The sequence below is a fragment of the Conger conger genome, chromosome 8 (assembly GCF_963514075.1).
Source record: "Conger conger chromosome 8, fConCon1.1, whole genome shotgun sequence".
Classification (NCBI taxonomy): domain Eukaryota; kingdom Metazoa; phylum Chordata; class Actinopteri; order Anguilliformes; family Congridae; genus Conger; species Conger conger.
The window spans coordinates 6,567,716-6,582,624 of record NC_083767.1 but is presented as its reverse complement, the minus strand read 5'-3'; the positions used below and the strand labels follow the sequence as shown (position 1 = coordinate 6,582,624).

Below are 14,909 nucleotides of genomic sequence, written 5' to 3'. Positions count from 1 at the left end.
TAACTAGCTGTGATTTTCAGTTATTCCAGTTTTACAATAAACCGCGCACCACCGCCTCTTTATACATTTGGAAGAAATCAAATGCATAAACAAGGGCTGACAAGGAGCCTAACCAACTCTAGCAGAAGAAGAGAGACAGCCGGTCATAACGTGTCAGTGTTCCTTTTTGTCAAAGCCAGAGTGCATGCTGGGAAACATCAGGTCATGACCTCGTATCTCTTTGAGGGCAATCATTCACGCACTCTAGCTACTATAGAAACAAACTACGGACAGGGAGCAGGACATTTTAAAATTATGTTCAAGTCCTGTCAGGATTGCGTTATTCGCTCTCCTGACTGTGAATATGAGCTAGCTTCAGAATCGTATTTGCAATTGTAATAGCCTTACCATTCATATATGAATTTAACGAATATGAAAATAGCGGGGGTCCCATTATCTAGGAGTCTGTATTCATGACTTACTGCTTTCGAAGTTGGACGATAGACTGATAGAGGAAGTTACCTTTCGAGCTGCGAACTACAGCGTGGCAGGAACATAGCCTTCCATTGCCTGACTTTGTTTTTTCTAACAATGAGCCAGACACCTGTTGAAATGGACCGTGGTTATGTAAGTCTAACAGCACAATGGGCCAATTGGAGTAATCTCAGCAGGGATTTGAAACGGGAACACAGACGTCCGTACCGCTGAAGTTTGGCGGTGTCTTATCTGGGAGATTAACACTGCAGGGTCAGTGAGTGGCAAAATGGATAATTCAAGAGACGAGGAAACAATAATTTTTAAATTATAAGATCAAACACTAAGGTCATTACTGTTGACAGAGAGAGAGAGGCCGATAACAGTTTTAACCGTGTGATTTAAATTCATATATTTTATTTCTGTATTTAGCATGCCAAAAAATAAAACTACGTGTTGAAACGTTGATACTTTTTTGGAGTGATGTAACCATTTGCAAAGTACATGTGGTCTTAAATATATTTGCACATGTTTGATTACAGTTAAACAAAGGTTTTGATTAACCTACATTGTGATGCTCGTATACCTACCAATATTGTGTGTATGTGTGTGTGTGTGTGTGTGTGTGTGTGTGTGTTTGTGTGAGTGTAGACAAATTATATTTTCACTTTAGCCTTTTGTTTATCACAGTTTTTACTCCACATCTCTAAGGATTGTAACATATCTGATGGTTTATACAGTAAAAACCCATTTAAAACACTTACTGGTCAGTCCTGGTTTTGGTGCAAAGCCAACATCGCTGCATGTCCTGCTTAAGAAAGCACATGAACTGGTGGGTTCCTGGCTGAAGGAAAATTGTGTGTTTGTATTAGAACTTTTTGAGGAAGGAATAATTTCACATTTCAAAATGGCTCCCGGTCAAGTTTATTTAAGGAGCTATGAATTTGAAACAACATTTGTCCGCTGTCTATAAGGAATGTTTTCCTTAAACATTGTTATGCCCTACACAACTGCACAGGCACCAAATTATGCGGCACTATTTCGTATTGTTTATATTTTAATAACTGTACTGTCAACATGAAATACGGTTACACTCATGTATACTGTATTTCAAGGTTCATATAAATAAATGGTAAATAAAAATAAAGTAATATAATAAAGTAGCTGACGACTACATTAGTAAAAATGGCATTGATTTCGGCAGCCATGGCGTGGCCCTGTTCTGGGCTGGGCCAGTTTACATGGGCCACTGAAGGAATGACATCACCCCTTACAATTTATAGGAGACACAAGAAATATAATATTCTGAAATGAATCTCTCTCTCTCTCTCTCTCTCTCTCTCTCTCTCAGTCTATATATCTGTCTGTCTCTCAGTGAAATCACAGTCTTAAGGCAGGGGATATATGATATAGATAGTATGTTATGTATATATAATATGTTTTGGTAAGTATTTACTAGACAGAGCACATTGCAAAGTGCTTAGGCTCGTATTAGTTATAGAAATGTGCATGTGCATTCGCAGCTGGAGTATATCTGCACAGTGCCAAGAATAGGACTGTATCGTCCCTGCTATTGAGTCACCCTTAATGAGCCTGATTTAAAAAGTTATATCTCTCTCTCTCTCTCTCTCTCTCTCTCTCTCTCTCTCTCTCTCTCTCTCTCTTTCTCTCTCTCTCTTGAACCCCCCCCCCCCACACACACACACACACACTCTTTGCAACAGGGCAGTTGGCAAGTAAAATCAAATCAAATCAAATTTTTATTAAGACAAACTGGCTTTGAAGGAGGATGTACACCAAGTTATCACTTTTTATTAGACTAATTATTTAGACTTATTATTAAGTCTTCTACAGCTGTAGCCTATCCACTTAGAGTTATGATGTGTTGTGTGAATACCACTGTTGTAATGTGTGGCTATTTGCGTTACTGTCACCTTCCTGTCAGCTTTGACCAGTCTGACCCTTCTCCTCTGACCTCTCAAATCAAATCTGCCCGCAGAACTGCTGCTGACTGGATGTTTTTTGTTTTTCACACCATTCTCTGCAAACTCTAGAGACTGTTGTGAGTGGAAGTGAAAATCCCGGGAGATCAGTCGTTTCTGAGATACTCAAACCACCCTGTCTGGCACCAACAATCATTCCATGGTCAAAGAACTTAGATCACATTTCTTCCTCATTTTGACATTTGGTCTGAAAAGGGCGGCCTGTAGCGTATTGGTTAAGGTACAGGACAGGCACACGCATGGTCGGTGGTTCTAATCCCGGTGTAGCCAGAATAAGATCCGCACAGCCGTTGGGCCCTTGAGTAAGGCCCTTAACCCTGCATTGCTCCAGGGGAGGATTGTTTCCTGCTTAGTCTAATCAACTGTACGTCGCTCTGGATAAGAGCGTCTGCCAAATGCCAATAATGTCATCTAAAAAAAGCAACTGAATATCTGAAAAATCGATTAATTCATGAGTAATTCAGCCAATAAAATGCTGTTACATCTGCATAACCATCAGCTCAAAATAACAGCTGCCAGCAGGAACACTAAACAATGTGAAACATACACATGGACTTTGACATGCATTAGTTTGTGTTAATTGTGTTAGGTTATTGAGCTTATGTTACACAATGACACGCTCCCCACATAGTTATGGTCGATACATCAGTCAGTCGATAAACAGACCTTTATTGTCCCCCAGGGGAAATGTGCTTGTATGCACGTAAAAACAGAGGCACTCAAAAATATACAAGCTGCAAGACCAAGGACCACACACATAGGACAGAATAAATAACAACATGAAATATATGTATGTAAACATATATACACTATATGAATATACTATTATCATCGCAACATGTGAAATAAAGTCCAGTGAATAATATATGTGTATAAATACATACATAAATAAATGGAAGATAGATATAAATATACAGTTGGTAAGGTAAGTGCTCCAGTGACTCTACAGTAAAAAATAATAACCGATATTCTATTGAGATGAAAATATTCACATAGTATATTTAGTATAATTTAGTTTTTAAGTACAGGGTTGAGAACTGGAGCTGATCAAGGTATGTTCACCTTGTGATAATGCATCATAAGTATGAGGTATGAATCAAAAATTATACTATAAAAATTAAATGGCATTACGGTTATGAATACTGTAATTATTTTAAATACATCCTGCAAACGTATTTAATCAGGATATCTATAAACCCAAGCGTGCTACATACTTCCCTTTCACCGAACACTTTGGCTGTGTTCAAAACCGCATAAGAAAGGCATGCTACTCATACTACTCAATGAAAATCAGCCCAAAATTTTGTATGAGTAGTATGAGTAGTATGCTAGTATGCTAGTATGCAGTGTGGAACTCTGCCGTTGTCTTTTCTGCTCCCTCAGCAGACAGGCACAGAGTGTAACCGTGGTCTCGTTACCAAGGAGACCGTTACATAAGTCCAGAGGGGCGGGGCTGTGTTGTGGAGACTGGTGGCGGTCGATAACAAAGCGGCGCTCCTGTGATACTGCCGGTGTGCAGTCAGGGCGCCGTGCCAAGGTGTCATAACATACCGGCGAGGGCTTACGCACACGCACTGCCAGTCCTGCCTCAGACTGTGGTGGGGGTTTGGGGAGGGCTTATGCACACGCACTGCCAGTCCTGCCTCAGACTGTGGTGGGGGTTTGGGGAGGGCTTATGCACACGCACTGCCAGTCCTGCCTCAGACTGTGGTGGGGGTTTGGGGAGGGCTTATGCACACGCACTGCCAGTCCTGCCTCAGACTGTGGTGGGGGTTTGGGGAGGGCTCATGCACACGCACTGCCAGTCCTGCCTCAGACTGTGGTGGGGGTTTGGGGAGGGCTCATGCACACGCACTGCCAGTCCTGCCTCAGACTGTGGTGGGGGTTTGGGGAGGGCTCATGCACACGCACTGCCAGTCCTGCCTCAGACTGTGGTGGGGGTTTGGGGAGGGCTCATGCACACGCACTGCCAGTCCTGCCTCAGACTGTGGTGGGGGTTTGGGGAGGGCACACGCACACGCACTGCCGGTCCGAAAAATATAACATTACAATACGAAAAATTATACATTAAAATATAGAATATGAAAACGCCTTGCATGGTAATTTTTTGCTTCCTCCATTCCTTCAATGCAATTAATTGTATTCCCTCCTTGTATAATGCGATCTGTTTTTGAAATGGCCAAAAGCTCAGCCCTCCTTTTAACTTTCTATATGTGATCGATAAAAACGTTATATTGATTTGAATCATGGGTGCTGTTGTCCCATATGTCAGCAGCGCTGCACACAGACGGTTCCCAGTCAGGGATGAACAGAAACATTTCCCTGAGTCGACTCTTCACCACACGGAGAAAGAGGGAGAGAGAAAGAGAGAGTGGATAGGCTCAAAGTGGATAGGCCACAGCAGCGTAACTAGTGTCAGTTAACTACTGTATTCTAGTGAGGGACCAAATTGTATAATAACAAGGATAGGAGGATAACAAGCCATAAGGAGAGAAACATACCATCAAACCATGAAAATATAATCTAAAACCATGAAAATACCATGACATGAGGTAATAAAAAAAAAGCTTGGAAATCGTTTTTAATTATTATTATTTTTTAAATATAATTCTAAGTCAGTATTCTAGAACTTTCCATTGCTTTCAGTCGCCAGTAGTGATTCATCATGAGCTACATCAGCATGATAATGCTCCTGAAATAAACTTGACCGGAGTGTGTTTGCATTCCATCAGGGACACCCAGTACTTCAAACACATTTGAAATATGTATTTGTATGTAATATTGATTTAATGTCTTTTTTTTTTGGAACTGTATATCTCTTTGTCTTCTGGAAAGCAAAATCTCCACCGGTCTGAGTGTAGTTCATAGATATGTTGATATTTTGGGAGGTATTTTGTCATCTGTGCAGCAGGGATCATTAAATCATGTTCCTCGAGGTTTGATAACTGCTGGTTTTCTGCCCTCCCTTTACCTGGGAGTCAGGTGTGAAGACAGACTGGCCAATCAGTAGCACTAAATTGTTCAGTTAATTCCCCGGGAGGAAAGAAAACCCGGGCTGGAGTTGGATTCCAGGGCCAGATTGGATTTGGCGGCAGTGTTGATTTGCGGGGGGTGTTTATTCCGGGAGCGTGGGTGGAGGGTGGAGGGTTCGGTTCCTGTGAAGGCCGTGTCCCGCGCCTCTTGCCCCATGCGCACAGCCTGTGGGAGGGGCAGGTGTGTGGTTTTGGGGGTGGGTGTGGGGTCTATGTTTAGCCAGCTGATGTAAGCTGCATACCAGTGACGGCAGAAGCATCAATTGCCCCCCTGGCTTGCCTCAGTACTCGGGAACTTGACGACCGGGGCAGATTAAACTACCCCAGGGTGACCCCACAGCTTCCTTTGATTCCTGTACCTGAGGACACAGGTAGAACCCGGAGAGAGAACCCTGTCACAGGTATGGAACCCGCCCGCCCAGGTGTTTCAGACCCACAGGTACAGCGTACTGATCTCAGCCTATCAGCTCTCTCCATACAAAGAGGTGCTCTGTGCTGCAGGCAGATCTACCTCTCCCCCTGACAACTGATATAGATTAAAATTCAGCTGTAACTCGTGATATCCAGATGTTAATTGATTGTGTTTTATTAATGGTCATGATATGCTAGTTGATTAAGCATTGTCTAGGTAAGTGCTCCATTACAAATAGTTTTGTAAGTACTGTATCAGTTTATGCATTTAAATTGTCACATTTCTCTTTGAGCTGTTCTAAAGGGGACCTGATTTAGCCATTGCTAAAGAACTTAAAACGTTTAAACATTTATTGTGTTGTTAATTTATCTCATTGTGGATTCGAATGTGAGCTGCATGGAGTTATTTAAATTTTTGGTGCAACGCTCTCCAATTTGCTGTGTAGCATTCGGGGCTTGACGTTTGGGTCAGGTTATTAATATAGAATGAATAAACCTCCTGACCCTGTGAGAATGTCTGGGATTCACATATTAATAATGTAAAATAACTTAAATATAAATCTGTCGTGTATCGTTGGAAGATAATTTAATTTCTGTTCTGCTTGATTCCCAGTTATCTGGGAAATACAGTCTAATACGTCTAATAATGAAGTTATTGCTGGCTGGAAGAGTGGCCTGATAAGAGGACATCTCTCATTTCCTCACGTTTCCCACAGTGAGCATCTATCTCAGTAGATTCCTCTTTTTCATCATCATCATCTTCCTCCTCCTCTCCCACACTGGAGAGTTCTTCATTTTTCCTGTATCCTCAAGTAGATCAGTCACCTCTAGCCTCCTTATACATCATTACCCAGGGATTATAGATCATCAGTATTTAATTAAATAACCCAAGAACTCTCATTACACGAATAGTCATACATATTAATGGTTTAGTATTAATGATCTGTACTATACTTTAATTCTATATGATAATAAGACCTCCTGTCGACAGGATGTGCAGGAAATGATCATTAAACTTGGGGGACAATGATGGTCTCCTTGTGGAAGGTGGAGGTAATATATGGAGTCTGTGGACAGAGCTTTTTTTTTGCAAGGATGAGGCAGTGAATCTCGAGGGACGGCATTCTGCGGAGTTCTGCGGTCCGGTTGAAAGGGTCCGGAAAGGGCTGACAGTGTGAGAAGTGTCAGAGAGCTCCGCTCCGGCTCTCACCCCAAGGTTATTTAAAGGGAAGTGCTAACTTTGCCCTTTCCGCAAATCCAATAAATTGTGCCTGCTGAACTCGGACGTTTTTTTTTCCGTGTGCGGGTGCGCTTAGCGCTCCGACCGCCCAAGCGGAACCGCTTCCCGCGTGTCCGCGTGTCCCTCCGCGGACGGAACGAGGCGCGTGATCCTGTCCCCCTGGCTGGTTTCAGATCCCCGGGGTCACGATGTCACTGCACTCCACCATGACGATGAGCGAGAGGAAGCTGCAGGCAGCGGCCATTTGCAGAGAGGTCCTGGGAGCCAGGGGTATGATGGGATTGAGCTTGCACCTTACACGTACACACACACACACGTACACACACACACTCAAACACACTCACACACTCAAACACACTCACACACTCATACACACACACACACACGCACTCAAACATGTACACACACACACACTCAAACACACTCACACACTCATACACACACACACACTCACACACTCATACACACACATACACACACACACACACTCACACACACATACACACACACACACACTCAAACACATACACACACACACATACACACACACTCAAACACATACATACACACATACACACTCAAGCACATACATACACACACACACTCAAACACATACATACACACATACACACACTCAAGCACATACATACACAAACACATAGATACACACACACACACACACACACTCGAACACACACTCAAGCACATACACACACACACTCAAGTGCATACACACACACACACACAAACACATACAGATACACACACACTCAAACGCAAACACACATACACACACTCAAACACGTACACGCACACTCAAACACACACACACATGCACATACACACACACACTCAAGTGCATACACACACACACACAAACACATACACACACACACACTCAAGAGCATACACACAAACACATAGATACACACACACACACACACTCGAACACACACAGATACACACATACATACACACACATACCCACACATTACATTTCAGGCATTTAGCAGACATACAACAAAGAGCAAATGTGCATACTCATAACCAGGGATAAATGCGCTGAATGACCCAAGAGGGAAGTACAGTTTCAAGTGCTAACAGTACAACAAAGAACAGTACAACACACGCAATCACACATGCATATGCACACACACATATACACATACATACACACATGCACACACATTCACATGTACACACACACACACACACACTTGCACACATACACAGACTGCCACTCCCCATAAATGCGTCAATGGATGTTTTACTACCCAAGGTAACTAATCCATTTGTAGTTGTCCTTTTTTAAAATCTATTTCTGGTTGGAGGAACAACTGTGTGAATGACTGCAGTGGCGTGAAGCGCTTTAACAGCTGAGGAACATTCATCAGGATAACCTTTCGGTCTGATTGAACTTTCTCTCCATAAGTAGCGCCGCCATTTTGAATGTTCGGCCTATGGATGGAGAAACAGTAATATGAGAGTCTTGGATTAAATAAGCTATAGTATTCACAAGGAAACTTTAAATTTAACTTCTATTTTTGTATTCATCAGCGCTCACATTCGTGCAATTCAATTAATGACTGACAACACAAACATGCTTGGCAGGTAAAATTAGGGAAAAAAATTAGCTGAATTAGGGCTGTAGGTTTGCACATAATGTACATAAAGTGTAATGTGTTATGTAAATAACAACTCTTCCTCATATCATGTGCATTAATGCAGTTTAATGCTTATGGTTGGGTGAGTAATTGGAATAAACTAAGGCAGCGTTAATTGGCTGGAATGAAAACCTGCATGCTGTACACACGGCCCTCCGTGGCAGCGGGTTTGTGATTGTGCTTACACAGTGAGCCGTCGCTGTGCGGGTCTGTGACTGTGTTTACATTGTGAGGCCTCGCTGTGTGGGTTTGTGACTGTGTTTACATTGCGAGGCGTCGCTGTGCGGGTTTGTGACTGTGTTTACATTGTGAGGCGTCGCTGTGTGGGTTTGTGACTGTGTTTACACTGTGACTGTGGCTGTGCGGGTTTGTGACTGTGTTTACATTGTGAGGCGTCGCTGTGTGGGTTTGTGACTGTGTTTACACTGTGAGGCGTCGCTGTGTGGGTTTGTGACTGTGTTTACACTGTGAGGCGTCGCTGTGCGGGTTTGTGACTGTGTTTACACTGTGAGGCGTCGCTGTGCGGGTTTGTGACTGTGTTTACACTGTGAGGCGTCGCTGTGCGGGTTTGTGACTGTGTTTACATTGTGAGACGTCGCTGTGTGGGTTTGTGACTGTGTTTACACTGTGAGGCGTCGCTGTGAGGGTTTGTGACTGTGTTTACACTGTGAGGCGTCGCTGTGCGGGTCTGTGACTGTGTTTACATTGTGAGGCGTCGCTGTGCGGGTCTGTGACTGTGTTTAAACTGTGACTGTGGCTGTGCGGGTTTGTGACTGTGTTTACATTGTGAGGCGTCGCTGTGCGGGTTTGTGACTGTGTTTACATTGTGAGGCGTCGCTGTGTGGGTTTGTGACTGTGTTTACACTGTGAGGCGTCGCTGTGCAGGTTTGTGACTGTGTTTACACTGTGAGGCGTCGGTGTGCGGGGTTGTGACTGTGTTTAAACTGTGACTGTGGCTGTGCGGGTTTGTGACTGTGTTTACATTGCGAGGCGTCGCTGTGTGGGGTTGTGACTGTGTTTACACTGTGAGGCGTCGCTGTGCGGGTTTGTGACTGTGTTTACACTGTGAGGCGTCGCTGTGTGGGGTTGTGACTGTGTTTAAACTGTGACTGTGGCTGTGCGGGTTTGTGACTGTGTTTACATTGCGAGGCGTCGCTGTGTGGGGTTGTGACTGTGTTTACACTGTGAGGCGTCGCTGTGCGGGTTTGTGACTGTGTTTACATTGTGAGACGTCGCTGTGCGGGTCTGTGACTGTGTTTACACTGTGAGGCGTCGCTGTGCGGGTTTGTGACTGTGTTTACACTGTGAGGCGTCGCTGTGTGGGGTTTGTGACTGTGTTTACACTGTGAGGCGTCGCTGTGTGGGTTTGTGACTGTGTTTACACTGTGACTGTGGCTGTGTGGGTTTGTGACTGTGTTTACATTGTGAGGCGTCGCTGTGCGGGTTTGTGACCGTGTTTACATTGCGAGCCGTCGCTCCACAGAGATGGACCTGGGGCGGAAGATGAACACCCCCAAGGACATCATGCTGGAGGAGCTCTCCCTGTGCTCCAACAGGGGCTCCCGGCTCTTCAGAAAGCGCCAGATCCGCTCCGAGAAGTACACCTTCGAGAAGGCCAACAACGAGGCCAACGAACAGACGAACGTACGTAGCGAGAGAGTCCGCCGTGCAGTTTTCATCAATTAATTACTATATTCATTAATATATTTAAGCCCTAAAGGCCTGTCTACTCCAAGAGCGATACTGTAATAACTATAACTACTGTAGATACTATATATATATACATACTATAAACTATAATGATGACTATAAATACATCATTTAAAAAACTGTGACAGAGTCCACTCCACAACAACATAACAACCACAGTGATGAACGATATCGTTGGGATCACTTTCAGTGATTTTTTTTCCAGCTGCATGAATCATAATACACTGACAGCCAATCAAAGCCCATCCAAGTTTACAGGGCGTCACGTTAACGATGGCAGACTTTCCGTGTCACCAGTCGTGACTGTGACATCAGCAGGAGAATGTTCCGCGGAGAACGTCATAATCCTGTGTCTGTGGAGCTTTCACCTGAAAGGGTTAACTGTGGGATATCCGCAGTGGCAGGGCAGCGTTAGCCTGGGGTGGGAGGGAGAGTGAGTACGCGCTGGTGGCGCTCAGGAGCGGCGCACACGCGTGTGCTGACTGTCCTTCCACTGTCCTCCTGCAGTCCGAGTGCCCCGGGCTCCAGATCACTCTGTTCTGCTGCCATCAGTGGCTACAGATGGCCCTGAGCCCAGGGGACGACCTCACACTCCAGCCCCTGCAGTGTGTGTGTGTGTGTGTGTGTGTGTGTGTGTGTGTGTGTGTGTGTGTGTGTGCAAGCAGGCAAATACAGGCTAATTAAATTCCCAGTGACAAAATGTTTTCATATTGTAGTCTGAATCTGATTACATAACATAACATTACATTACATAATGACATTACCAGGCCATTTAGCCCAACAGAGCTATTGTCCCACCACTAAAAGTTACCATTACTCGAATAATTTTCAGGGCTATGATGAAATCAGCTAATGGTTGCAAACGGCTGTCACTCTCCCTAGAATGGCGCCGTTCCCAGTGCTGAGGCGACAGCGGAGAATGGTGACTGTCCGGATGGGGATCAGCAACCAGGAACGCCCCCGAACACGCCCGACGCAAAGACGCTGGACCCGGAGAGCCTCGCCCCAGGTTTGTGCGGACAGTACTCCCGGCATCGCGTTTGAGAATCCCAGTCAGCAGAAAGGCGAAGGGGACGTTGACAGCCGCGTTTATTAATGAGGTGTGACTCATGAGGGAAATACTCGTCACTTTTACGGCTCGAGCGCTTCTGTCGATTGATTGTCGCTGGGAACGCAGTCGCCAGGCACGTAAGAGTCCGAAATTGTGAAGAAAGAAATAACCGGCAGGCCAGAGTTTCCGTTATTGTTCGTTCAGCCCGGCTTCCGCCAGAACTGGCTGCAGCATTCCACAGCGCAGAGCGAATTTGGTTTCCCCCTAGCCGGGACATCCTGCACTGCGCTAAAAAGGCAGAGGAATGCCGTGACTATAGTCTCTCAGGATAGCGTGGTGGGCACTGTTGTTGTTATGTATAACTCTGTGGCATTCCGACGGGATGTGAGCCAGGCACTTCCTACGCCCGCTGGCCGGATCGTATTTGAGATATCGTCTGCGAGAGAGATCGCAGCACAGCTCTCCTTTAAACTGATACCAATAGCTATCTGTGGCCAGCATTGCCAGCGCCTCTTACACACATAAGAACCTTCTTACAGTTTCATATCTCACTGTCCCCCACATATGTTTGTCAGAGAGATGAATTTAACACCACAGCAAAAACATCATTCAATATTCTTTTTCATTCTACTCCAACAAACAGTAGGCTAACTCAACGTTATTTTCGCACAATTTCACACGTTTTTGGGTTGCCTTGTGCTCATATTGTAGCTATGTTCATCTCGGAGAAAATGCGAATGTAAACCATTTCTCAATGCGCTGCTCCATAGCTGAGCTTCCCATTAATCTCCCGAGAGGCGCCCGTGTCTCGACTCGAGTGTGAATTCACCGACATCTATCGCGTCGGTGACCTGGCCTCGCGACAGCGCCGTCACTTTGCGGAGAATCCACTCTCGGTCTCGTGCTGTAAATCCCCGCGCTGCTCGGAGCCTGTGCAGTCATAACACATTCCTATTGGCTGTGGGCTATGTGCAGCGTCTGAGCGAGCAAGCACAGGAAGTGTGCGTCTGGTGAAAGGCTCGACCGGCCGGTATCTCGTGCATTTTTGTGCAGAAGACACAAATCTGAACCCCGGGGGGTGTTTTTTTTTTTTTTTTTTCTTACCGTTTCTATGGGAGCAGGATTAATTCAGGAAGGAGCTTGTCTTCTGTACAGGGGGTCAGACATGCTGTAAGAGCCCTGTTACATAAATACACACACACACACACACACACACACACACGCAGACACGCATGCACACACACACACACAGCTGATCCAATGACTGTTTCCATGTTTCATTGGTTTCTCTTATTTCCTGTATGTGCAGTAAGATTTGAACTGTGCTGGATTAAAGGCCAGGGTTATATTTCTGTGTAGGGAAACACTCTCTTCCTCTTCCCTGACTGTTTATCCCCAAATGGCTCTTCTGTCCTGTACTGGCTCTGCCCTTCCATGTGCTGTTTCAGTCCTCACAGCTGGTTCTGACCCGGCCAGGTAATGTGTGGTATTCACCTGAGGGATGCTTCTCAACTGACCCAGCACAGACTGAGGGATTCTGCGGTCTGGGCTAATTAATCTCTTTCTCCCTCCCTCCCTCCTTCACACTCTCTCTCTTTTGCCCCCTCTTTCTCCCTCTCTCCCCCCTCTGTCCCTCTCTCCCTCACTCGTTCACCCTCTCTCGCTCCTTCCCTCTCTCTCACTCTCTCTCTCCCTTTCTCACTCCTCTCTCGTTCACTCTCTCGCTCCCTCCCCCCCTCTATCTCTCTGTTTCTGACACACACACTCTCTCTCCCACACTCGTTCTTTCCCTCTCCCTCCCTCTCTCTTTCCCTCACCCCTTCCTTCTTCCCTAAAGAGCAAGATTCGTATGCACAAAAAAAATAAAAAAAAATAAAAAAAACTATCCCCCGCTGCAAATGTTTAATTTCATTTCAGTTACCTGGGATTTCATTGCGCTGTGGGTTCACCGCCACAAAACTGCCCAGAGGAACAATGAGAGGCCTCTCAATATGTGCTGAATGAGCGCTGAATGACCTCACCGGCCTGGCGAACGCAGCGTGGGCGGGAATGTCTGACATTTAGCGGTTTAATGGCGTTTCTCCCAGGTTACGGAGGCCCCTTGCAGGACGTTCCCCCGGAGAAGTTTAACAGCACCGCCGTTCCCCGGTCGTACCACTCCCCGTGGGACCAGGCCCTCGTTAACGACCCCTCCCTGGCCGAGGTGCTGAGTCCCAAAACGCCCAGCCCCGAGCCCAAGCCAGAGGTCCCAGAGTACAAGAGCTTCAACAGGTCAGTGTGGCAGTTAGTACGGTGGCCCTGGAGCCCAAAACACACAAAAGTCAATTGCAGGTTAGACTACTTGGGGGAGCAATAGCAATGTTGTAGTCACAAAACAACGTTGTCATGTCGTCTTTTTGTTTGCAGTTGTGTTTGTCGCTTCTGCGCCTGCAAACACAAGCAGCCATAATGACAGCTTTTACGCACCAGGTCCTGTCAGACCTGTATAATGGCAGTGTGCACACTTACCGAACCAGGCTGAAATAGACATACACTCTCAGAAATAAAGGTACAAAAAGTGCTTGTTGCTGGGGCAGTACCCTATAGGTAGATTAAATTATACCCCTAGCCAGCAATAGATAATTAATTTGTACCTTTGTTGCTTGGAAAACATACTCATTTAAGAGAACATTACTGTACTTTCAGGGAACATTTGGGAAATTTGATCCTTGAAGTACAAGAATGTCACCTCCACTGACACTTTACATTCTGAGAGTGTAGTTTAGTAATGATAGCTGACGAGTTTCACCGTAGATTGCACACAGACGTCAGAGCGCATCGATGAGAACAGGTTCACCGTTTCCCGTTCTCAGGGTCGCCACTCCGTTCGGCGCGTACGAGCCCCCTCAACTGAGCGTGCTCAAGACCCTGGAGCTGGACCCGCCCCCCTCCGACTCCCCCGCCCCCGCGGAGGCCCAGGAGACCACGGCGACGAGGCCCACCTTCAACAGGACGGCCCTAGGCTGGGTGGGCGACGGCGCCCCCCTCGTCCTGCCGGTCATAGACCTGGAGGGCGTGGCGCTCCCCGAGTCGGATGACCTTTGACCTTCTGTTTGGGGCGCGGGGCGAGGCCTCGGGGGGGACGGGCGGAGCGCGCGGAACACGGGCGTGAGCGTTCCGTCCCCGCCGGCTCTGTTTCCGTCCAGAACGAGAACGGCCCCTGGAGGTGAAACATTTTTTGGGGAGGGGGGGGGGGAAGCTAGTTTTCCGATTTTATACTGGGAAAGGAAAGGAATCAGGAAGTCAACACCGGCTGGTGAACGGTTATTGGATGATTGTCAAAACTCCTTTCAACTTGTGACGAAA

The 14,909-nt window shown here is 46.1% G+C and overlaps 1 protein-coding gene across 2 annotated transcripts; it reads left to right on the top strand.

Moving 5' to 3' along the window:
• The first annotated feature begins 5,795 nt into the window (after positions 1 to 5,795).
• On the top strand, positions 5,796 to 14,709 carry LOC133135776 (myozenin-2-like). 2 transcript variants are annotated; one of them, XM_061253051.1, is made up of 6 exons: positions 5,796 to 5,889; positions 7,313 to 7,409; positions 10,287 to 10,447; positions 11,396 to 11,522; positions 13,652 to 13,835; positions 14,417 to 14,709. In XM_061253051.1, the coding sequence occupies exons 2-6, from the start codon at positions 7,328 to 7,330 to the stop codon at positions 14,646 to 14,648; spliced, it is 786 nt and encodes a 261-aa protein (XP_061109035.1). In that variant the 5' UTR covers positions 5,796 to 5,889; positions 7,313 to 7,327; the 3' UTR covers positions 14,649 to 14,709. The 2 variants fall into 2 exon arrangements, with proteins under 2 accessions (XP_061109035.1, XP_061109034.1); XM_061253050.1 differs by lacking the exon at positions 5,796 to 5,889 and having other exon boundaries at positions 7,139 to 7,409.
• Positions 14,710 to 14,909: the final 200 nt, after the last annotated feature.